Source organism: Cygnus atratus, chromosome 19 (genome assembly GCF_013377495.2).
Source record: "Cygnus atratus isolate AKBS03 ecotype Queensland, Australia chromosome 19, CAtr_DNAZoo_HiC_assembly, whole genome shotgun sequence".
In the NCBI taxonomy this organism is placed as follows: domain Eukaryota; kingdom Metazoa; phylum Chordata; class Aves; order Anseriformes; family Anatidae; genus Cygnus; species Cygnus atratus.
The window spans coordinates 2,997,939-3,023,259 of record NC_066380.1 but is presented as its reverse complement, the minus strand read 5'-3'; the positions used below and the strand labels follow the sequence as shown (position 1 = coordinate 3,023,259).

The following is a 25,321-nucleotide window of genomic DNA, read 5'->3' as shown; positions in this document are numbered from 1 at the left end:
CCCTACCCGAGGGCCTCAGCGGACCCGCGGCCACCCCCGGCGGGACAACGCCCGCTCCCCCGACCCGTGCGGAGCCCGTTTGGCCGCGCGGGGCTGCGACACCCCCCGCTCCCCGTGCGGGGGGAACCCCCCGCGGCCGTCGGGCGGGCGCCGCCGCCGCTAGGCCGCGTTGCCAGGGCCGGCCGCGTTGCTAGGGCGCGGGCCCCGCCCCTGGCCGCCGGCCTCCCAAGATGGCGGCGGGCAGCGGCCGCCCGCTGGCGGTGCCGCTGCTGCTGCTGCTGGCGGCGGCCGTGGCGGCGGCGGCGGCGCGGCTGTACCGGGCCGGGGAGGACCCGCTGACCGTGCTGACGGCCGGCACGGTGCGCAGGGCTCTGCTCAACTCCTCGGCAGCCTGGGTGGTGCAGTTCTACAGCTCGTCCTGCGGCCACTGCATCGCCTTCGCCCCCACCTGGCGGGCGCTGGCCGGGGACGTTAAAGGTGAGGCGCAGCCGCCGCCGTCCCCGTCCTCATCCCCGGCCCCGGGAGGGCTCCGTCAGGTCCCGGCCCGCTGTGGGGGAACGGGCGTGAGGCTGGCCCGGGGCCTGGCAAGGCGGGGGGCTCGGCGGGGCCTGCCCTGGGCGCTGGGGCCCAGCGGGGGCGGTGGGGCTGGGAAGGTTTTGGGGAGAGCCCCCTGGGGTTGGGGGGTTTGTAAATAAAAAGTAAGTGTTGGGGGTACAGGGGAGGCCGCGGGGGAAAAAGAACAGGAGGAGAAAAAATAAATAAATACAGAAATCTAGCTCAGCGAGAGTCGGATTTCTCGTATCTGCCTGCTTTTCCTGGCGCACGCTGAGGTGTTTCACCTTCCGTAGATCTGATATGAGGAAGCAAGCGGGTCCCTGAGCTCTCGGTTAAATTCAATACCTGTGGTGGGGAGAAGACCTGAGGTGGAATTTGTGGGAAATGTCATGCTGAATACGTGTGTCTTAAAAGGCCTTTAAACTGCTCTGGGCATCGCGTTTTACCCAAGGGACGCTATCAGGATGGAGACCGCGGTTCCGATGCATTGATGTGGTTTCGCTTTGAGAGGCGGCAAAGTGCTCTGGCTTTTCTGTGGCAGTCTTGGGTGTGAAAAGTGTTAACAATGTTTGAAACAAAATGTAGGTGCAGTATTGGGTATACGTGTTTTTAGACGTAAGGAGATGGAGGCCTACCCAAAAATAGGCCCTGACGAGTTTGTCATGTGCTGGAGGCTGCTGACTGTGGAGCAGAAACTCAGAAAAACAAGAAACACAGAGCACTGGTGGTTTCCAAGCTTTTCAAACACTCATTACTTCCATGGGTTTTGTTTATTTATAAAAGCAGTAGCTTTTTTTCTGCTTTCGTTGCATAAGCTTGTGTCACATTTTCACCTTCTAATTTGATTTGCTTTTGGCCAAAATAGTATTAGACTTTGTTCTGAAGAAATGAAAGAACAAGAAGGTGTTGGAACGCTGCAGTGGAGATCATGAAGATCCAGAAGTGACTGGAGCTTTTCTCAGCATAAAACAGGGACACATTTATCTATTATTGCAGTGGCATGATACCTTTACAACAAATACTGCTTACAAATTTTAATGACTTCTTCAAATACTTATTTTCTTACTTATCTGCAGTCATGATAACTGCAAACAATGTTAGGCACCTGTATTACTGTAACCAGGTAAAGGCCAATTTAGCGTAGTCTAAGTCTTCATAAAGACTTTCTTTTAAACGGTGCACTTTTATGTTTGTGGATGTTGGCCCTACCAGCAAATGCAAATTGGTGTTATTTGTCACCGAAGGGTTTCCGTCTCAAAACTGGAACGGATGGGTTTGAGCAGGAGACTGAGAACAGTCACACTTTTCATTGGTAGCTTCATCCGAAAAACATTTCATCCACATACACTGTCTCAACATTTATTTTTCAAAAATATTTACTCACTTGCTAGGATGTTTGCTTTTGGGGATGCAGACTCAACTATATGAGAGAATGCCTAGATCACTGTGGTTGCATTTAATAATCGAGTATAGATCAATTAAATTGGTGCAACTTCTTTGTCTAAATAGAAGGCCTGTGCTAATAGACTTAATTTTTATTCCATTTCTCATTTGTTAAACCTTGGCAATATTGTTGCAAGCTTAAAGATAATGCTCCTGAAAAATGGGAGCACAGCTTGCTTTTGTGCAATTTACATTTTTCATTTTGATACTTTGTCCTCTCCGTACTGGCTTTAAGCTTGGAGTGGTTGCTGCTGTATTCCTAATCATGCATTTCATTTTTTTATGGTAGTGTCCAAAGTGGACGTTCTAGTTAATTGTACTTCTGATATCTTAGAGGGTGGTTGAATCTATCCCCCAAAATGTCTGTGGGCAGGAATTATGTGCAGCAAATTTCTGTGCAGAAGTAGCAAACTCTTGGAAATCCCACATATAACAACCCTTGAATTACATGCAGAAGTAATCCTGGCCAGTTGTTCCAGATATGGCAATAATGATTTCCTTCTAGAAATTGTTTTATGAGGAACATTTGATGAGGAATGATGGAATCCTTGCCCTTATTCTGGAAGCAGCCTATGTGTTAAATAAATACATCATTCTCAAGTAGCACTCAGAGGGGTTCCTTGTGATGCATTCCTGATCTCCTTGACTGCACATCACGACAGAAGGCAGCACGATGCTTGTAATACACGTTCTGCAGGGAGCACGCAAGGTTTGTGCAAGGAAGCATGTTCCTAGCGATGCCCTACGGCTGGTGTGTTGGTATTCTGTAGCATTTCACAAGTGGGAGCAGCATTTCAATCCACCAGCCTGCTGGATTGCCAGTTTATCCCATGTATTCACGCGTTGGTTAATGTGGTGTCATTCATCTGCCCCTTTCGTGTCGTTTGGAGCCTCTAGCATAACTTCTGTCAGAAACTTTATCTTTCACTTACGTTTTTGTTATAAATTTGGAGCAACCTTCAGTATGTTTAAACATTTTTCTCAGATTTAACAAAATACTCCACGTGGAATAGGCCGTGCTAATTGTTCTACTCTGCAGAACTCTGAATGCTACTAGAATACTTGTACTCTGTCGTAATAGCAAACTCCATGGGTATCTTCCTTTGCCCCCTCCTTACAGCATGCAGCGAGTAGAACTGAGTTATGTATTATTTCAAAAATGCTAATGCTATTTAAAAATTCAGCAGCATAAAACCCCCAAAATCTATGCTGCAGTGATAGTGTGAACTTACACAGCCTAGGCTGTGTACTCCAGCGACTTCCACATCCCTTAGAAACGAAAAGCTCCTCTTTAAGCAGAAGCAAATGCTAAGCAGCACACATCCCAGCTGGTGCTCTTTAACCCAAGTGTTTAGCTGGAGATGCGTCCCATTGTTGTACGTCGGCTATTTGCATTAGTTCATAGAGCTGCTATTCATTGTGCCGAGGAGGATCGAGACAGGTGGAAAAAGGAGGGGGAGTGGTGGAAGTTGAATGAGATAGATACCCAGAAGCCGAAGTTTTGTTTTATTTATTTTGCATTTTGTTTGATAAAATGGACTGTTGTATCCTTTGTGTCCGTGTGAATACATGCCCATCTGCTCTAGAATGCTTGTAGTCACTCCTGGTGCCTGTTCAGCTGTTGGCATGTTCAGCACAACTGAAATTCCCCCTCAGCTGCCCCATCCTCCTCAAAGACAAATAAAGGTCAAGCTACATTTCCAAAGCAGCTAGGCATACAACTGCCAATCTGGTCTTGAACTTGATGAAGCTTCTATGCTCCTTGCTATAAAAGCAAATTTAATTTTTAGTGCTTTTTTTGGTTTATATTTTATTGATCCTTGGGAATTGAGATGTATCTTCAGTTCTGCCCAGAGCTGTCTTGATTCGGCTTAGCTTTAAAAAGTAGCTGTACAAAGAGTCTCTTGGAGGGGGTCTTCCGTAAAGTGATTGCTGCAGCGGAGCATGGCTCGAAAAGATAAGTTCCTGGCAAAATGAGAAAGAAAAAGCTATGAATGAATTGAAAGCTTTTATTGAAGTTATATAAGCACGTTTACAGAAATACTTGAACTCTTGTGGTTACGGTTATTAAACATTTATAAAGGAAACTCAGCTATTTAGCGCTCTGGTTAAAACTCAGGTATTTCTGAAGTGTCTCTAAGGTACTCCTGGAAAGTACTAAAAGGTAACGACACTGTTCAGCAGGCAATATGGGAGCCTTGTGGTGAGTGCGAATCTGGAGACCTCTGAGGACGTTGCAAGTTCAGCAGCTAGTGAGTCCTTTGTTAAAATTAACCCTGATACCAGATGCATCAAAACTACAGTTTTATAATTGACGGCCACACGAACGAGTAACTGCTGCATTCATCTTATTCGGTTAAATATATTCTGCATGCTTATCTTCAGAGTTCTGTTGCCTGATTTCCTTGGGAACCAGGCTGATCTGTCAGCTGGGACCTCTGATCACTTCTGCTAAAAATAGAAATACATATTTTTTTTCCAGATTGGGAGTCTGCAATTAGAATCGGTGTGCTGGATTGTGGGGAAGAAGAGAACTATGAGACATGTAAAGAATATGGTATTCACTACTATCCGACTTTTAGGGTAAGTGGCACGATATATTGCCCTACGTAAATGACGCATGGATTATTTATAGTAACTAAAACCATAACAAACTTACTTGTCCAGAGTATTGCATGTAACTAGTTTTTCTTTATCTTGTCTTTTTCTGTGACTTTGCAGAGAAAATTGCAGGGCTGATAAAAGATGGAATCAAGTTCTTCTTGCTCAGTGCGATAGTTGATGCAGTTATTTGGAGTAGTAATTCAGTCCTCAGTTTAAAATCTGAAAATTTTTAACTTCTCTGTCTTTGCCAGTCTGTACAATCACATTGTTAACTGTAAGCATTAGAAGAATGTGATTGAAGGAGAGGGCTGAATGAGCATTATTACGACAGAAGAAGGATCAGTAGGGGTTTTACTGTAGAAGTTGTGGTGCTCTACCCAGATAGAAAGAGCAATGTGGTTTGTTTGTGGTTTTTTTTGGTCTTTAAAGTTTCAGTTATAAATTGTAATACGCTCTTTATTAGACACTAAGTTTTTTTTGTAGTAGTAGTAGAAGGCGTCAAGCTCCACTGTCTATCCAGTCTAACCACTAAATTTGAGAAAATTTGAATAATGTTCTGCGTATATACATAGTTCGTAGTACTGATTTCCTAATCAGTCAATTTTTGTTTGGGTTAATGTTCGCAGTAACAGATTGATAAACTCTTTTGAATTATATCTTATGGTATTTTTCCTCTGAAAGTTTCCTTGATTGTTAGATCAGAGTTTTGATATACGAGCTACTCTCATATGGTTGGGAAGCAGGTCTTTGGAACTCACAGGCTAGAAGTAAAGACTAGATAGATAAAAGTGTTTTGTAATGAGAGCTGTAAAAACTCTTGAAGGCTATATTGTTTCTAAACTGAGCTTTTTTCTTAAACAGTGAAGTTATTTTCAAAGCAATAATACTTTTTTTTTTTCCTCCCCGCATAGTACTTCAAAGCATTTACAAAGCAGTTTACGACTGGAGAAAATTCCAAAGGTAAGACTGTCCTACTGTAAGCAATATCCAAAGCAGTTATCCTGTCAGCCAGGAATTTGTCAAAAAATTAGCAAAATTCCTTGTCCTGTCAATTAGTTTAGAAACCTAGACACTGAAAAGCTTTTTAAGATGTGATGTTACAATTACTGTATTAAACCAAAATATCAGGCAGAATTTTAGACAGGTGAAAACACAACCTTTGTTTAAAAACTTATATTTCTTACTTTTTGAAATGTGGTTCAGAAGTGGTTGGATTGTTTTTTAAAAATTTGTTTGGGGAAAAACAGAAACACACACATCTCATGGGCATGAGATCCAATTTGATCAGTCGTGGCTCTGGTGCATTTTGACCTGTCGGCCAGTTTCCAGGCATCCTGAATCTCATTGGGAGAACCCCTATTCAGATGTTGACTAACTGAAACCAGGCTTATCCTGTGTGTCTGACAAGATCACAGCTTGAGGTGATTTGTCTGAGGACAAAAGTAATGTTGTCTTTTCCAAGGGATTAACATTCAAAAGGCCAGAGGTCAGAAGCGGGACCACCTGCACCATTAACCCTTCATGTAGAATTAGACTGTAGTTGTACCTGTTACATTTGGCATTTGTGAGAGCTTGTGCATTTTGATTTCTTTCTTTTAAAGCATACAAAATGCTCTCACACTTCAGTTATTTCCTTATATTGTTCTGTGGCTTTGTAACCTCACCTGGCCCATTTGATAAGAATGGTACCACCTCTGCTTTAAATCCATGGTGAATATCCTTATTGCAAAAAAAGCTACTGAAGCCTCCCACTGCAACTACTGTGAAAACAAGCATGGATTTAGAATGAAGCATTGTTGTAAGAGAAAATCAGCAAGGCAGGCAGATGGCTAGGTTTGGAAAAGTCTTAATATTTTATAAATTTGGGGATGGGTTGACAGTTTTTAAATACGATCTCGTCTCAACATTACAGTGAAATCCTACAACTAAATCCTCTGTTCTTCAGCCAAATAGTAATGCCTGGTTTTTGAGTCCAAATGTAAATCCAAAAAATGCCACACAAAAGCACGAGAATGGTAACGAATTATTAACATGTAGATTTTCATACAGTTTCCTGATGTTTCATCTTTTTGTAACCTGTACTGAGCAGGAGCAGACCGTGAGCTGCAAACAGTTCGCCAGATGATGATTGACTTCTTACAGAACCATTCTCAAGAGTCAAGACCACCTGCCTGCCCATCATTGGATCCAGTTTTGTAAGTTCTGTGTTTAAAATACAGCTGGTGTATTCTTGCTATGTCAATTTAATAAATTGTAGATGGTCTTATTAAAGGTGGAGTAAGCTTGTTTTTGTTGTTATTAGTTCTGCTACAGGACAGGTAAAAGGAAATTTCATCGATAACGGTGAGTTTATGGCATTCTACCTGTGCTAAATGGCTTTTCTTTTCCTGAAAGGTCCAGTGATATCACTGCTCTTTTTGACAAGAACAGCGATCATTATACTGCCGTTGTGGTCGAGAGTAATAACTCCTATGTCGGGCGAGAGGTAATGTATGATTTATGACATAATGAGTATGAATGAATTTTATCGTAACACAGCTGAGTTTTATGTTAGTTAGCCAAGCAAGAAAATTTGTGATTGTAGGACTGTATTAAAGGATGATGAGGGTCAGGTCAGGTGTATTTGGGATATCACAAAGTCAAGTGATTACGTTGGGCTCTTGTATTTAATTACACAAAGGAATTTGCTTACAAATGAACGCAATGTCATGTTAACTTCTGTTTACACTCTGGAGGAAGATTAATATTTCAATTTCATTGTTAGCATAATTCTTTTGTTTCAAGAGCTGGAAGATCACAACAAAAATATTGTCAGATGTTATGTTTTTGTTACTGCTAGAGAACTGTTCATAATACTTGTTCTTCTGGGCAGCTCTTATGATTTTAACTGTTCATAATAATCTAAAACCTCTGTTTCTCTTTTTTTCACATGTAGGGTTTAGGAAATTGTTTTCTAAGTTAAGATGATAGCATAAAATTATTTTCACAGCTCTTAGCCACTGATGAAATGAAAGTCTTTGGTTTTTGCTTTCCTCACCACCACCCCCCCCCCCCCAATAAAATATTTGATTTGGCATCATTTTGCCATTTAATGAGCCTGCTGTTAGCTTAGACAACTGTTACTTTTCTCCTGCTGCCAAGATCTAGGATAAGTAAAGAAAATAAATTGCCCAATTATCTAGGCATAATCTGTGTAGAAACATCCAATGTCTGTGAAATGTTTCTAATTAGATTTGATGCTGAGATGGCTGAGTTGTGTAAGTGGAGGGTGTGCCGCCAAAAATGAGAATCATTTTGAGAAGCAGGCTGCTACCAGACATTTGTTATCTGGAAGCTGCTGTGTTGATACAAGTGGGCATTACCAAAAAGAAGGTGATGACTGTAAAGTTCTCTAGTACTTTGTCAAACTGATTTTAAATCTTACTACCTTCTGTTGTAGAAATAGTTTAGTGAAACAGGAAATAATAACGTTGTAATAAGGGAAAAATGACTTTTTCTTAAATGGCAAATTTTCACTACTTAAAACTGAGTCATCGTGTTCATAGGTGCAACCTTGACTGTAGTTGGCAAAGAACTTTGGTAGTTGAATCCTGGCAAATCTTCGAGGCATCTTTATGTTACCACCCTCTTCTGCCTCCTCTTCTATTTGCTGGAGTTTATGCCTTGTAGAGAAATGTGTGCCCACTCCCAGCTGCTCCAGTGCAGAAGTCCAGCATCAGGTTTAAAGAGGTGATGAAGAACGTTTTGAGCTAAGATACTGGTCTCTGAACTGGAACTTTTGAGGTATGGGCACTTATTCCTATATGCAGTCTGTGCTGTGGGGTTGGTAAACAACGAGCTGAAGGGACAGCTAGATGCTGTGACACCATAGAGTACAGGGCTTGCCAGGCAAAATCTTGTGTTACTTTAAGCCCTTGATTATTTTCTAAGTCATGGACTTTGACATCAGAATGCCCTAAAGTCATGAGACCAAATAAATGTTTCTTTGTTACCTGAAAATTTGCCTTTAAACTCTTACGTATATAACATGAAGCGTACCTGCGGAGTATTCTCTGTGCTATTTTGAGGTGTATGAGGACATTTCATCATTCATTCGCATGTTTTCTTCAGATGTTAGACTTCAAAGGGGAAAAAGTCAGGATAGACCAAGAAAAAAATGGAAGATAAATTTCCAGAGTAAGTCTTCTTCAGATGAAATTGTTAGTGTCCACAGAATGCTCATAGATGCACTTTCTTGGTGAACAGCTTGATGATGCACCTGACCTATTTACCTGTCTTGTCCTCCATATTTCTTGAAGGGTGTATAATTCGTGTTACCTTTCGTTGCACAGGTTATCTTAGACTTGATCCAGTATGAAAACATTGTGGTAAAGAGAGCACTGAATTCTGATAAGCCTTTTCTAGAGAAACTTGGTATTACCTCAGTCCCTTCATGCTATCTGATGCATCCAAATGGGTCCCGTGGATTAATTAACATGTAAGTAGTTTGTCTCAGAGGAATATAGGGGAATTCACCAAAGCTATAAAAGCAGTTGCTATAGCTTCCTTTCATACTAAGTTATTTCATAACCATTTTTGCATGTATGTAATGACGTTGTCATGGCTTGTATTCAGTACATTATGTGGACTAAAATTTTGTGTTTCATTCCTTTGTGTTTGAAAATCGCCTGACTCAAGCACTCTAGCAATTACTAGATAAGCGTATGTAGTGGTCTTGTTACACAGTTTGCTCTTATAATGCACAGATACGGGTTCTGTCAGTGGAAGTGAGATTTCATATTGTGGTAGGAAAGAGTGATCAAAATGGTGTGGCAGTTAATTATAACCCTTGGGATGCTTGGCTACAGTAACAAGATTATTTGCTGACAAAACTTACTTTTAAGTAGACAATTCTGAAGTAGTGTTTCTTACTGGAAATAGAAGCTCAAGGCAAATGTTTGTTATTTGAGTTTGATATGCTGGTAGTTCTTTATAAAGCATTTAGTATTATGTGTATTTTCTTAATAAGAGACCTAGTACTACTTTTGCTTACCACCGCTGCCTATTCATAGCTTTAACCTATTACTGTGATACTTCTGAAAGGAAAACACTTGAATAAAAGTGGAAAAAAATGACACATCAGAGCTCTAAAAACCTTGCTTCTAAGTCAAAAAGCAAGCTGTACGTATAACCTGTATGTGTGAACTTGTCTGTATAAGGCAAGCAGGTATTTCGATGAAGCTGATGTTCTTCATTTGTATGGAATTTCAAACTACTAATCCCAGTGATTTTTTTATTACTGTTCCTAAATTGAACAGTTTCGTTTTCATTTTTTAGCAAAACATCATGCATACCAGAACTGTAAAATGGAAAAAGTGAATATGTTATAAACATACTAATTTGCCTTCCATGTTCTTTTAACGTGAGATGAAAAGTAATCTTTACTTTGTTCGTTTATATGCAGCGTGAAGCCTCTTCGGTCTTCCTTTTCTTCATATTTAAAGTCACTGCCAGGTGTAAGAAAAAAACTACTTTTGCCACTTGAGCTACCTGTTAAAGAAAACAAAGAGGAAAGCACAGAAATCAAGCAGTGGAAAGAATTTGATAAGTAAGTGATACTGATTTTCAGACCTTGAAATTCAGATCAATGCTTGACTATTAAAATTTGCTTGCAGTTTTTTCTTGCCACATAGGAAACTGCGCTGTCATTTATTATAAAATTCTAGTGTGGCTTAAAAATTTCTTTCCATCCCAGGTGATGCACCTTGAACTGAATAGGTTGGTCACTACTTAACCATCAGCATTCTTCTGCTGAATAAAATAAAAGGCTTTCATGCTTAATACTGAAAGCAATGCTTTCAGCTGTTGCTTCAACTTAATCTATTTCTCAGTATATTCAGATAACACTGGTCAATAAGTTCAGTTCCAGCACCGAGGTTACAACTTCTTCTAAATGCAAGTAACTGTTGTGATCATGAGCAGTGTTTCATTGATCAAATAACCGGGCTTTCAGTATTTGTTTTTAGCAGCAAGCATCTACACTGCTATGGAGAGAAAAGTGGTTGTTTCATTTTGGTTTTTTCTCCTCCAAAAAAGTGTTATTAAATATTTAATTCTTGTAAAGACATCAAGGACTTACTACCCCCAACACCTGAATTACATAGGTCACTGATCTGAACTGTTGGGAGACATAAGTAAACAGTGACCCTGAGAAAATAAACAATAAAATAACAAGCTATAGCACATTGCTGTAGAAGACAGTTTTTCTCTGTGCATATTAATAACGGAGCAGTACCCACTTAAAATGCTTGACAAATGCAAATATAATAGAAAATGCCAAAGTCACTGTAAAAGATGTTTATCGTACCAAATCTGGTGAGGTTTATCTTCGCACTCCATCCCTCTCTCTGAAAGAAGGAAGCAAAGGCTTTGCAGAGAGATAATCTCTCAGCATCTTTAGATGGAAAAGATACAGGACTGAGTGCTTTGATTTTTGTACTTATTTTTCTTTTGTGGACACTGTTAGTGTCATCTTCATCATGACCATTATGGAAGTATTTTATATCAAACATTGTTACCAAAGCAACTTAGTTAAACTGAGCTGCTTTCCTGTGAGACAAACTCTTGTTGATACAAATCGCTAGTCCAAGTGTCTTCCAAATAGGCTTTTTCTGGGGAAACCTCATGCACTCATGTGGATCTATCTTTAAGAAACTTGATGTCATCAGACTTCTGATTTTTATTTTTTTTAAACTTTAAGTGAGTACATTACTAATTAAGGATATAAATGTAAAATAAGTGCGATTTGTGTTAAGAATGTAGATTATTCTGCATTTTAATGTGTGCTGTTTCATGCACGTTATTTCAGAGGTGGGGACAGCCAGTTTCTCGAGCGATTATTCTCTTCATTCTATTTGGTTTAGAAATAATGGTGCTGTTGAACGTAAACAATTACTATGAATTTGTTTGTTCAGTTACATTGATCTGCATCATACTGTCTAAAGGTTGTGCTCTGAAGGCATTGAAAGATAGGGTGTTTTACTTGTTGCATTTTATCTGAAGTGCTTTTATTATGAAGATGATTGTGAGAAAGAACTGTTAATCTTTTATTTACTTTAGATGTTTTACTTGTATCTGTCATAAGGTGCATAATTCTGTCTTAACAGCCAATTTTATTTACATCTCTTAAACTTGAATGCAAAGAGTCTACAGTAATACTACTACATTCGGATTTTCTAGATTCAGTCCTTTCCAGCATTGATTTTTTTTCCCAGTCTTGTTTGCGCTTCTGGTCTGTGTATAATCTACTTGTGTTAAGCAAGAGTTTCCCTTCTTTTGTAGCATGTCATTTTACTGTTCCTGCCAGATCCTGAAGAGAAACTATAATTTCCTTACACTACCCATTTCCTTGCTGACAATTGCAGGGTTATAATTTCATTACAAGGTAAAACTGGCTGGAAGATGAAAAGTTTAGTCAATTATAGAAGAAATTCTTGTGTGATTATGCTTCATTTGCCTAATTTCAGAACCAAGTGACATAAAACTACTCCTTTAAAAGAGTACAGTGAAACTCACTGAACTTGACATTCACCATACCGAGCACCTCAAGTAACTGCTATATCTTCCCATGTATGCTATAGGATATACTGCAATCACTGTGGAGTGGCAAACGTTGAGGTTTTAATGACACCTTACTATATATCATGAAGGTAAAATTGACTGGTGAGAAAATGAGCGAAAAAAAAACCTGCCACTTCATAACATTATATATGTGTGTTTCAGATCTAAGCTGTACATGGCTGACCTTGAATCAGGATTGCATTACCTGCTTAGGGTAGAACTTGCTACGCACAAGATGCTTGAGGGAGCTGAGCTAAAGACCTTCAAGGATTTTGTTACCGTTGCTGCGAAGGTATGCACTTCTGGTCCTTGATTATTTTAACAAAAAAATGACTAACACAAAATTTATTATGTGATGTAAGCCTCTCAAAATGTCTTTCGGAATATATTTAAATATATACTTCCTCACTAGCTTAAAAATAGTTTTGTGGATTTCTTTAAATGTTGTTTTTGAGTTATTGTATACAGTTCTGATATACTTAAAGGGCTGAAATGCATCTTTGTTTCATCTTAGAGGGCTCAAATTTAGATAAAGCTTAAGCAGTCTACAGCATATTGAATGAATATTATAAATACAGTCTTTACCAGATTTTCAGGATAAATAGCTATTTTAACTCAGTGAGATTAAAAATGTTTTTCACTTCTTAATTTTGGGTTTTGTTAGCACGTGCTTGACAAATAGTGTTGTATTTACAGATATTTCTAATGTCAGTCTAAATTTTGAATATAATTGAGGTACAGTATTTCAAAAATGAAGATGCTCACATTGTACTCAAATGAAGGGACAATGTAAGTAATGTATGTGATGTAACTTACAAAGTTAAATTATTTTATTTTTTTCCAACATCAGCCTACTACAGGGTCACTGACCAACTAACACTTTGCTTTATTTTAAATAAAATGAACCAATTTAAGGGAATAATAAGGGCTATATGAACTATCCCCAACTATCTGGATTTATCAGTGAGACAGTTTCTTGCCCCCCTGCAGCCATCAGAGGTCAGAAATCTCTAGCTGGCCTCATTTCTTTAAGAAAGTGTAGTGGTAATCTTTCTATCATATTATCCCTAAAGCATCCTCTCTTCTTCCTGATGGCTCCTGGCCAGCTTATGTCATTTGCTTCCCTGGCTATTAGTGTATAAATAGGGAATGCTGTCTTTTAGTTGCATGCTCATCTCCAGACTGCCATTATACAAGTGAGGGTTTCTGTCCTTTATTTGCATTCTCTTGTGTAAAGCTTTTCTCTTAGTTCTTAGTCATGATACCCACTGATTTGTATTAGGACCCTTTAGATTTGAAACGGTCAGAATGCTAAGTTTGCAGTGTTGGTACCATAATTATATGTATCTTTTGCAGACTAGAGCCTTTGGTTTTCAGAGCTTAACGATGTACCTTGCCCTCTTTTTTTTTTTTTTTTAAGTATTTAGCAATAAATTAATAAAAACAGCTTTATGAATCAGAACTTCCAACACTTTTTGTACTGTTCTCCTGTTTACCAGCACTTAAAGTGATGATAAGCTCTAAGTCACAGAGATCTGGTCTCCAGTCCCCTACTAAGGAAATTTTATTTGTTGTAGAACTGGATCCTTCAGCAAGAAGCGTGTTCGTTTGTTCGTTTTTTTTTTTTTGTTTTTTGACTTCTAGGAGACACATATCTACCTGAGATACTCTGCAACTAGTGTCTTTTAGAAAGCAATGCTTGATATTTTGAGGTTCCTACAGGAGCAAATGCAATTATAGACTTGGTCAGTAGTACAGAGGTGTGCTTTTCTGCTCATATAGTTGGACAGTGGCTGCAAAGTGACTAACATATGTATAGCATCTTATATCATAAATTGCTTTATGTATTTAAGGTAGCAAATACAGGGATTTTATTTCCCCATCTCTAGAAATAGTGCTTCCTCTGGAAAGGTACTTAGAAGATGTTATGTGTACACTACTTAATTCTATAGAAATGACAAGCATCAATCAAGCATTTCTAATGTAAAATAATGACGTTACCACTGACAATTCCTCACACTTGTATGTCAGACCATGACTTTTTAACTTGTAAGGTAAGGCAGTCGCCATTTCCAAATCACTTTTACATATTACACAAGGAAAGTAATTTTCTAGATAACCTCCCGTCATTTATCTATATTTACAGAAGTCTGAAGAAATTTTTGTAAGAATCCATATTTGTGGCTAATATTCTGAGAGTGAGAAAGGATTTCAGTCTTTCTAATTCACTCAGGTTTTATGCTCCTTCTTGAATTATACACTGCTGAATTACCTTAATACAAAAGTTCATGTAATTTGGCAAAAGTTGTTTTGTAGCATTTCTGCTTGAAATTGAGTAACTTCATAGTGGTTGACATTTTGTGAATGCAACATGCTAAATTTTGTAAGCAAGTTCATGTGAGATGGCTTTTTACTGATAAACAGAACAAGCATTTGCATGTAACAAAGAAAATCTTGTCTGTTAAACTTACTGAATACAAGGAAAAGACATTTAGATAAATAGAAAGCTGTCTTGCTGCTAATGAGATTTGTGCTTTAAAATATTGGTATTTTCTTTTTTTTTTTTCCTCAGCTTTTTCCTGGCCGTCAGCCTGTGGTGAAGTTGTTAGAGACCTTGCAAGAGTGGCTGGTGAGCCTTCCATTAGACAAAATCCCTTATGATGCTATTCTAGATCTGGTCAACAACAAAATGCGGGTAAGCTGTTACTAGTTTCCAGCATAAAAATGTAGCATTAGTAAAGGATAAGATTCTATATAAATCTAAGACATCACTTACTGATGGTCCCTCAGTCATAATGGAGTTATAAGAAGGTTGAAATGAAAATAAAGTGAAATCATTACCAGGAAGAAAAATCTACATGAAGAAATTGAAATGAGAGAATTAAAACACCCAATCCTGTCTCAGTTTTATGAGGAAGCAATCACTAACACATACATGTTTACTAACATCAGTTTCAAATGCAAGATTGCCAGCAAAAATTTCTAAATTAGCCTTGCTTGCTTTGCCTGCTATCAGCAGGTTTCTCTCGATTAAACGTCAGAGTTAGAAGATGAGAAATTTACCTATTGAAATGGGCATTATTCCTGAAGAGTTTTCAAAAAAAAAAACCTCTTTAATTTCCTGCCGCAGTATAATCCTTGCCAGGGATCCCATCTCGGTTTGGTAATGCAAAGCAGTGTGATAGGGCCATCTTTGTACAGAAGTTAATTTGTGTCTTTCCTCCTGTGAAGAGGGATTGCTATCTGAAACTTGGAAACTTAATGTGCGTTCTAGGAAGCAGAGAGATAAGTCATTGAAACTAAAAATATTGCACTAGATTTTGTGTATAATAAATAGTGGGTTTGTTTTAAGAAGAAATAAAAATGAATTCTACATCTTACCCTGTTAATATGTTACTACTGTAAGTCACTTAGATCTTGCCAAGTAATGCAGAATTTTTGTTGTGCCCAGGGATACTGTAACTCTACTTACAACAGTATGTGTGTGGTTTATTTTCATGCTGGGCTTAAAATAAAATCTTTACAAGTTAAGCTACTTAATATGCTCTGGCAGACTAATCGGACATTTCTGATGTGCATCTTGGTAGGTTTAACATCAGTGATTGTACACTGTGTATCACGTAATACGCTTGCAAGAGGGATGAGTTTAATAAGGGTGCATCAGAGTATCTCAGACTTAAGGATTGTTCCAAGGTTACAATTTGTTTGCCTTAAGCATGAATTCATTAACAACAAGTGCAGAGAATAATTTACTATCCTTTATACTTGGATCACCTCAATTTCAGGATGAATTGTCATTGCTGTTAACGCTAGTTGAAAAACTTAGGGGCTGAGATGGAAATGTACTGAATGTTTAAGAGGCATATTTCCTCCCTGTTTCAACTGAGAATTCAAAGCCTTTATCCTTTGGGGTTGGGCCTCTCTTTTCTGGACTGAACATTCTAATAAGAGAGAATGCACTGTGTTTTGAAAAGTGGTGTCCCATGAAAATACTAAGCTTGTTTAAACACGGGTCTTATTTAGGTAGAAATGTTGTGCTTCTATCTGCAACAGGATTGCTTGTCTGTGTTTGGCTATGTGAGTTTGCCTGTCTCGAGTTCTTTGCAATTTCCAGTGTGTATAATGTGTGTTTGGGTGTTCAGTAGTGAACTAGCTTGTGGGTAACCATGTGGAAAAAAAATATGTAAAAATGCAAGCAAATTTTAGGAACTTTGAATCTCTTAAGCATACTTGCTGTGTTGAGTAGTGAAGTGTCATTTCCAAAATTGTTTAAGTTAATTTAGGTACCAAAGCTGCGTATATCTTAAATACACATTATTTTCAGATTTCTGGGATATTTCTCACTAAGAGAATTGAGTGGGTCGGATGTCAGGGCAGCAGACCAGAGCTGAGAGGTTATACCTGCTCCCTTTGGAAGCTGTTTCATACCCTAACTGTTCAAGCTGCGCTGCGACCAAAAGCATTGATAAATACAGGTAAGCAGCAGTTATGCGAGACACTTGAAGGACAAGACAAATAAGTGTGTAGCATTTCTGCTATGCAATAGAAAAAGTACAGGAAAAGATTTCTCTAATCCATTCAATTCTCAACTAATACATTCACGGACAGTGGCTTTTGAAGCTTAGTTTTCAGTTTTATACCAGCAGGGGTCAGAGCATAGCTTTATTGTGGTGGCTTTGAAAGAAAGTGTGTCAATTTGTCCTTGCTTAGAAATGTGGTAAATAAAATATGTTGCCTAAAGATGTGAGTAAGAAAACAAGAGAGGGGAGTAGTTTAAAAAAAAAAAAAAAAAAAGTTCAGAATTTCTCTCTTATCTGAAATTGGAAGAAGATTGTTATCTGAGGTGACACTATTAATTTGAAAAGAATAAGATGTAACCGTAGAATTTAGTAGCTATAAAAACTATATAACCATTAGCCAATGCTTCTGTAATTTTATTTCACAAATACAGAATGTCATGACACATTTGTTTTCAGATGAATTTACATAGTGTCCCTTAACCTGTGCAGTGTGATGTACTCACTTCTTTGCAAACACTTAGTAAAATCGCTTCTTTTTACACTTGCATTATCTTCTGAAACTGTTAATGTTCTGGTGTTGATTCCTAGTCTTCTTAGCACAAATGAAAATAAAATTATAAATGCTAAAGTATCACTCCCCATATGATTTTATTCTTGTCAAGACAGTGCATTGTTTGGTTTTTATTCTTTAAATTAAAGTTGTCTTGATGTCTTTTGCAAGAAATGCTTTATGGGATGTTACCTGGCCATACTTGCTCAGAAATTTGCAATTTTCTGGTGGTTTGTACATTTAAAAAAAAAAAAAAAAAATCAAATTATGGATACGTATATTTGTCCAGCATTACTTGCAATCACAGTGATAAACCCTCAATTCTTAATGTTGAACCTCCTGCAAAATAGAAATTTAAGAATAGCTCATCATCCTGTATATGATTTTTGTTTCTCTGTTTTGTTCGTTATTGTTGGCACGGTAGGTTGAATCCCTTTAAGTTAGTGCTGTGCTCTGCCACGTGAGTTTTTTTTTGTGCTGCGTGATATATTAGCTGTTCAACAGCATCATGCATAAGTTAAATTTTCCCTTTCGTTTGAACTGCCCAAACTGTTCTAATTAAATTTATAAATGTTCTTAATATCTAACTATGCAAAATTGCGTCTTAAATTGCTTCCATGTTTCAGTTGTGAGCTTTAGTCAGTCCGAAGTTAAAAATACACTGTGGAACCTGAAAACTCTTCGGCACACTTAAGCATTGATTTAAATCGGGGCAGATATGTGATGATCACTTCTTACGGCGAAAGAATTGGGTCAGTCTGAGACTGTCGGATTATGTCTTGGGAGGTTTTCCTCTCCTTATTGCTTGTTTAAATCCCATCTACTAAAAAGCATGATGTACTCCCTAATCCTTCCCACCACAGGTAGGGTTTTATGGTTCTTGTCCACTTTAAAGATTAGGGTTACCCTGAATTGCTGTAGTTTGGGAGGAAAGAGAAAAGGAGGATTACACGATGATACATGGCAGATGTTAATAGAAGATTCATCTCTGGGCTGATAAAAGAAAAACAAACAAAATGAGCCATTTTGCAATTGTTTGTTTTCTTTTTAAACCAGATGTATTTTTCTTGATAGTTTCCCCTGCTTGCAGAGTCCAGCCATGTGAACTTGCTATGGCTTTCTTGATATAATATTTTTATCGTTTTGTATTTGATGTCTTTTAACGTTGACCTGTGTAATTTGAACCTGCAATGGGATCAGCATAAAGGAATCCAAAGGAACTTTGAATATAATTGGTCACATCAGAGGGTGTATAAAATCGTTGTAGAAATTACATCCTAGGCATACTTAATTGTATGAAATGTGTTTTCAGTTAACAGGATCTATTGGGGTGAATAAGACCGGCTTGTGGATTTAAAAAAAAAAAATAAATATCTGAATTCTTTTTAATCTGTTGCTAAATTAGAAAGCCTTACGTAGAAAATAAACTTTGAGGGAACCTTCAAGAATGTAACACTGCACAGGAGAATAATTAAATTTGTGTATGAATCTCTGTTTTAAGAGGTTGTTTGCTGGTAGTTATTTTTAATGTTTTTTTTCTAACTTCATATTCAGTATATGTGATAAAACTCTTTTGCCTGAAATTCATTTCAACTTTCTAAAATTATTTTTCAGCCTTTCTTTTAATACTGTATTTTAATCTGCTTTAATCTCGTAGCTTTTATTTATACATGCCTATTCAATCACAGATATTGAAAGTCTGAGTAGAGATTGTTTGCTTTTTATGATTTCTTTTTGGTTTTAAAGACTTTTTACCCCCACGTTTAAGACTGTAACGTCACTGTTCTAAATAAAGGTGTGTTGTGACAATCTGCATACATTTCTTACATAGTTAACAGGTAAATATTCTGATAGTTTTGAATAGGTTTTTTGCTAAGGATTTTTTTCCAAGAAATAATGCATGTATGGAGGGTATATGTGCTACTAGACTTTGTTATTCATTACCAGAATAGGACAGGGAGCTCTGTAACCCTTTACCATGCAATCTCTAAAACTTGTATTGCAAATTACTTTTAGGTAGACTAAAATTACTTTTAGCTGCAGCAGTCAGTAGTTTGATCAATCCAGGACACTGCGTCACAGAATATGTTTCCTTTGACAATTTTTTTTGAGATAACGCATGAATTTGTAAATACATTTTGACACAATTTATTAGATCAATTAAGCGTAAATCAGAAAATCTGAGACAAATGAAGCATTAGGATTTTAGCAAGTAACACTATTTTTGAGTCACGTGTCGATGTAGGGGCTACCTGCTGTCACAATAAAGGCCTAGGACAAAGTCCTCAATCCGTAAAGACTTTAGCCTGCTTCTGAATAAAATAATGATTTTTTTGTCATCATTAGTGTAAGAGTTTGGCTGTTACGGAAAGAAAAATGTGTTTGTATTTATTTTTAGGAGGAATTCCTGAGTTGCACTTGAAAGTTCAATTGTTGCTAAATAGCTATTAGGTGTGTGCGCTCAGTGCCAGCCAGAAAAGCTGTGCCATTAATAACTGTAATGAGGTTCTGGTACTCTGTAATACCTTGGGGTTATGGCATAACAGATGGATATCACAGGTATCTCGTGAAATATTTTTCAGAGGGTTTTTGACTCTCGGCGGCTTGGTAGCAAACTGACCATAACTTTAGCACCTAAGCATGAATGTAATGGTGAATGCATAACATATTCATTTAATTATTGGGCAAGATACTGAAGTAAGTCTCTGCTTCAAGAAGAATTACTTGTAATATAGATAGCATGGACTTTGCATATTTTAACAATTTCAGAATGTACTTAGGCGCTTCTGAGAATTTTTTTTACTGTCTGATGCTCATTTGTCTGAGTAAGTTTCCCCTTCAGCTTGTAAATACTTTTCTGTAGGAGACATGTCACTAAAAGGAATATTTGGCCTTTTAACTGTTGTATTTAACATGGTGTTCAGGGCAACTTTAAGCACAATTGAATGGGCTAAATACATAGCAATATATTGGTATAAGTAGTTACTCCACATTTTAATAGCACTGTCACTCTTAGCGTTTTTGAGCCTCTGTGTGTTGGAAATAATTTACTTGTAGTTGTCTGATATCCCAGTCTTTCAAAACGTACTGTTCTGAAAGATACTGTTTGACATCACTTTAACCTCTATATTAGAAACCAAATTATTTGGTAGTGAATAAATAGACGTCTCACCTTGACTACTCAGGAACGATATTAAAAAATGTATTTTGTTGGGGAGGGGTATTTCTTCTAAGAAGTGTGTGAAGCTTTTGATCGCTTTTACATCGAAGGTGTAAATACGCATGGAATGAAAAGGTAGCAATGTTTCCTTTTCCTACGGTTCACTTTTCGGTATGTTATGCATAGCATATGGAGGCTATGTTTGTCCAGATGGCGCTAACTGGATGTCATCTGTCTTTCTAGGTCTTGAAGACAATCCCCAAATAGTACTTCAGATCATGCGGAGATATATTCATCACTTCTTTGGATGCAAGGCTTGTGCTCAGCATTTTGAGGAAATGGCTAAAGAATCCATGGATTCTGTTAAAACCTTAGACAAGGCTGTTCTCTGGCTCTGGGAGAAACACAACGTAGTGAATAACAGACTTGCAGGTATGGAAGACCTTGCTTAGGAAAACCCACCCAAGGTAGCTGTTTCTGAAAGACAAGGCTATGTCATCTTATACAATGCAGTTTATATTGGAACAAATAGCTATCAAATTATGCTCTGTAACATGAGTTTAAAACAATGGTTACTGTTATTTCAGCTTAACATTCCTTTATTAAATTCTGACTTGAGAAGACAAACTCCACGTTTACACTGGTGTACCAGGCTACCAACCTTAAGGATGTTTGTACAGAGCAAAATAGAGTGTCCTGGTCAGCTGTAACTCCAAAGACCAACACGGTACCTTCAGAGTGACTAAGAAATACATACACTTGAGATACACTCCAGTAGTGCAGTTCATTTCTTATGATACATAATGAAAAATCTTCATCATTTGCAAAGATACTGTTTCTTCTGAAATTTCACTCGTTGCTTGGTGAGATTTCTTTCTGAAATACAAATCAAAAGCCTTTTCAGAAAGGAGCAAAAAAGGTTGGTTACTTTGGTTACTTCTCAGTGGATAGAAATAATTAAATTTCTTTCCATTACAGTTTAAACGGGTATTAAAACTTTTCTTAGTTTCTTCATTTTGTTCTGGAGAGATGCTATATAGAAAATGGTGGTAATTGAAGAGGAGGATTTCTCAGGATAAAAGAGCCTAAGCGATTAGTAGATCAACAACTGAATAAAATAAAATTACTTTGTGAAGAATACCTGTTTCCCCCCGTCAATTGCTATGTTTTCAGCTAGACTAAAAATACAGTTAAAATACTGGGTTGTATTTAATCTTTTCTGTTATGGGGATATCAGATAACTAAAGCACTAAAGAAAATTGGTTTCTCTTTGCACTTAATCCCTGTCTGCTGTTATGGATCTGTGTAATGTAGCATTAGTTACAATTTAAATATGCTATATTGTGTTTATATTGTGGTTAAGCTGAATTCCCACAATTTATGAAGTATTAAATACTGTTGTGTGTATAAACAGTTAGTCTCCTTTCTCCGAGGAGAAAGAAGTACACGATGAGGTATTAAATAAAATCATCCCCCTTAATGTTTGTTACTGTTGCCAGGCTGAACACAGAAAAAAGTAGTCTTGCTGACTTGAAGTTGCTAAGTGGTGGAGCAATGAACTTATTTTAAACATTAAGTTATTGGAAAACTCGCATGGATATTGATTTAAATAATGCAACAGCTGGCTAAAACACCCTTTTAGTGAGAAGTATAAAAATACTGGAATAAATAAGTGTCAAATTATGCATTTTAAGTTTTCTAAAACTTCTCTTTGGGACAGTGACTTATTTTAATCCCTAAAAGCTGCATCTGTATTTCTGGTAATATATGTAGCTTCCGATGAGAAATAATGGTTGGTCAATGAAAATGCCTTGGCAGAACCTTTAAGTGTGGGCCATGAGACTGTTGTATATGGTTCTGCCCTAATTAATTATTTCCTGTTGCTTTGAAGTGTACAAAATTTATGGCACTCTTTTTGGCAGGGGAACATGAAATACAGTAAGTTTTCTGTTTGTAATCATACCACAGGTTGTTTTGTTTTTTGCCTTCTCTTCTGAAACAAATTGATTAGTGAGTGATTTTTATTGCAAACTTGCTCTTTGTTTGTAAATATCAGAGACATTTTTTTAATTATTCTTTGGATCCTTAAACAATATTTTGGTCAAAATCCTGGAGAAGTTTCCAGCCTTTAAACAGATAAAAATAATCAAATAAGAATCTATATTTATTTTGCAGGTATTTTAAGCATTAGTATCCTGATACCAAATAAACTAGCTTTTTTTATGCTGTAGAGATTTTTGTTTTAGAAGTATTTAAAATATTTTGGTTTTGTTAGAGCAAAGGATAAAACAAACACTAGCTACAGTGTTCAGCTCTTTGCCATCAAGACAGAATGGTGGCCGGAGCTATGAGCAACTGAAATGTTAAAATGGGATCTCGTTCAAGGTAGTGTTATTTTTTAATGGTAAAAAGCAAACTGAAAAATACACCTTAAATATGATAATGGTTTTTAAAGTACTGGAAATAGTTTGTTATAGTAATGAAATGAGCTACGAAAAAGCAAGCTTAGCTTGGGATGGGATAATTCACAATATAGAAACATGAAAATAGCTGCAAGTCACTGGCCTTGAAATGGCTTACTGCAAACCAAGCTTCAAGATTAAAGAGTATTGAGAGCAAAAGAGCAGTTTGTTTTGAACCATAACTCAAGTTAACCCCTGAAAGGCCCAGATGGTGGTGTTTTCATGCCGTCTAAAAACATAGCACTTGTGGGATCCTGTTGCATTAGAATTTGAATGCTACAGCTTTTACTGAGAGAAAAGGAAAATAATTGATTGTGTTTGTAAAGGAAAGAGGAAGCATCCCTAAGGAAACTCATGAATTTCCTAATTTGTTCATGATTGTCTAGTTTAATACAAATGTTATTGTGCTGGCTTTTTTTGCCAACCTCGCTGTTTATAAGTGAAATATATTTTCTATGTTTTCCGGTGGTTCGCTTTTCCTAGTTCATTCACTTCTGATTTTTTTTCCCTCCTGTCAATTAGGTGATTTGACTGAAGACCCAAAATTTCCCAAAGTTCAGTGGCCAACTCCAGACCTTTGTCCTGCATGTCATGAAGAAATTAAAGGATTACACAGCTGGAATGAGGACCAGGTTCTACAGTTCATGAAGTATCACTATAACAGTGAAAATATTCTATATAAATACACTGAAAGCCAGACTGACTCCAGTGAATCTGAAGTGGGAGATACTAGGGAGGTAAAAGACAAAAATCTACTGAAGAAACCAAGTGGAAACAGAGAAAATAACATCCTGGGCCAAGAAAACATACGAGATTCAGAGTCTAAGATGTTAGATAAGCTAATAGGGAATCATGGACCTGTAAAAGACAGAGGTAAAAATGCAGTTGAATCGGTTAACCGTGAAGAGAGCAGGCAGTCTGTATCTTTCTTAGGAATTGGATTTTCCAACATAGACATGAGTCTGTGTGTCGTACTGTATGTAGCATCGTCCTTATTTTTAATGATAATGTACTTTTTTTTCCGAATGAGATCTAAACGGTGGAAAGTGAAGCATTATCGTTCATCTGTATAGACGTTTAAATTGGAAACAACATTTTCATTGTACGTGGCTGTTCAGTACCAGATACAGCTTTAATATTTATGATCAGGGATTTTATATACAGTATTCTTCGTTTTAAAACCCTTTCTTCCCAAGTCATTTCACAAGTGTTCTAGCTTAATATATGGAGCTTGCTGTAAGAACCCTCTTTGACTCTGAGGCACATGGTGCTGTCATAAAGTACCCAGTGAGGAAAGCATTGCATTTTTCAGTTCAGATTTTCCATGACTTACCGCCTACATCCATTACTCATTTGCAGAGTAAACATTACATTATGCAATCAACTGTGCCTGGTTTTGGAAAGAAATTGGATATTGTTTCGTGTACGTCAAGCCATTTTTAAAAAACTTATCCAGAGCTGATTTTACCTACCAGCGTACTGAACAGTTACTGTTACCTTGACTTCTTCATTTGGAGAAGCAAGAATTGGTTTTGTATTTTTTTTTGGTGTTTTGTTTTTTCCTCCAGGAGACAAGAGTTCTATTTTGATTAAATCAATTGTAAACCTTGTGACTTTCTCCAACATTATTTACACTGCATATTTAAAGTGGAAGGCATTACATCTTCAAGTAGATCTTCCATTCTCTCATGTTCCAGCCAAGGATAGCCGCTGCTAGGATGAGAGGTTTGGGGCAGCAGGCATCTCTATAAGCAGCCTGATTCTGATTGCTGATGCTGTCATCCATTCTAAGGGAGTTCAGGTGTAACAACAAACTCAGACCCAGTGCTTTACTTGCTCCTCTACTTGATGTGTTAACGGAGCATTGTACAACTCACCTCACTCATCTATGAACCAGAGAAGTAGCTGAGTAAATACTGTGTTATCCAGGTGTCAGTTCTGATGGACTCCAGTAAAGGGAAATGCTGTTTTACTGAAGGAAAGTGAGGCTCCATTTCCATCAGTAAGCCAGAGCAAATTTGTAGATCTGGAAATAGTACGTTTCTTAGGATGCCTGAATAGTTCCGTTACCTTACAGTAATTTTTCTTCCTGTGAGTCAGCAGAAATGCTTCGTTTGGTATTGCCGGCTCTGAGATCAGAGGGAATGCCACCTGCCAGCTGTAAAGCTGGCTGCACAGTACTTAGAGCAGCTGATTTCGGTTGTTCTTGTGCTGGAGTGCGCTGCTGTTTGGGTCAAGAAAGCTTTTAACTATGGTCAAGTCCAGGAGCTGCTCCATTCTGGGATGTGGCAGCGATTGGGAATATGGCAGTTGCTTTTACAGATCTGTCTGACTGTCTGGGATCCTAGCTGAGAGCAATTACAAGACAGCATGAAAACAGTTATAAAATTGCCATTCAGAATAGGAGTTCCTTTCTGCTCCTAGCTGT

General features: G+C 37.7%; 1 protein-coding gene across 1 annotated transcript; it reads left to right on the top strand.

Annotated features, from left to right (window-relative positions):
- The first annotated feature begins 212 nt into the window (after positions 1 to 212).
- Positions 213 to 24,503, top strand: QSOX2 (quiescin sulfhydryl oxidase 2). The gene is made up of 12 exons (XM_035555203.2): positions 213 to 477; positions 4,481 to 4,581; positions 5,514 to 5,562; positions 6,692 to 6,797; positions 6,997 to 7,087; positions 8,934 to 9,079; positions 10,046 to 10,189; positions 12,364 to 12,493; positions 14,774 to 14,896; positions 16,526 to 16,676; positions 20,675 to 20,863; positions 23,416 to 24,503. Exons 1-12 carry the CDS (start codon positions 231 to 233, stop codon positions 23,964 to 23,966), a joined length of 2,028 nt encoding a protein of 675 aa, XP_035411096.1. The 5' UTR covers positions 213 to 230; the 3' UTR covers positions 23,967 to 24,503.
- Positions 24,504 to 25,321: the final 818 nt, after the last annotated feature.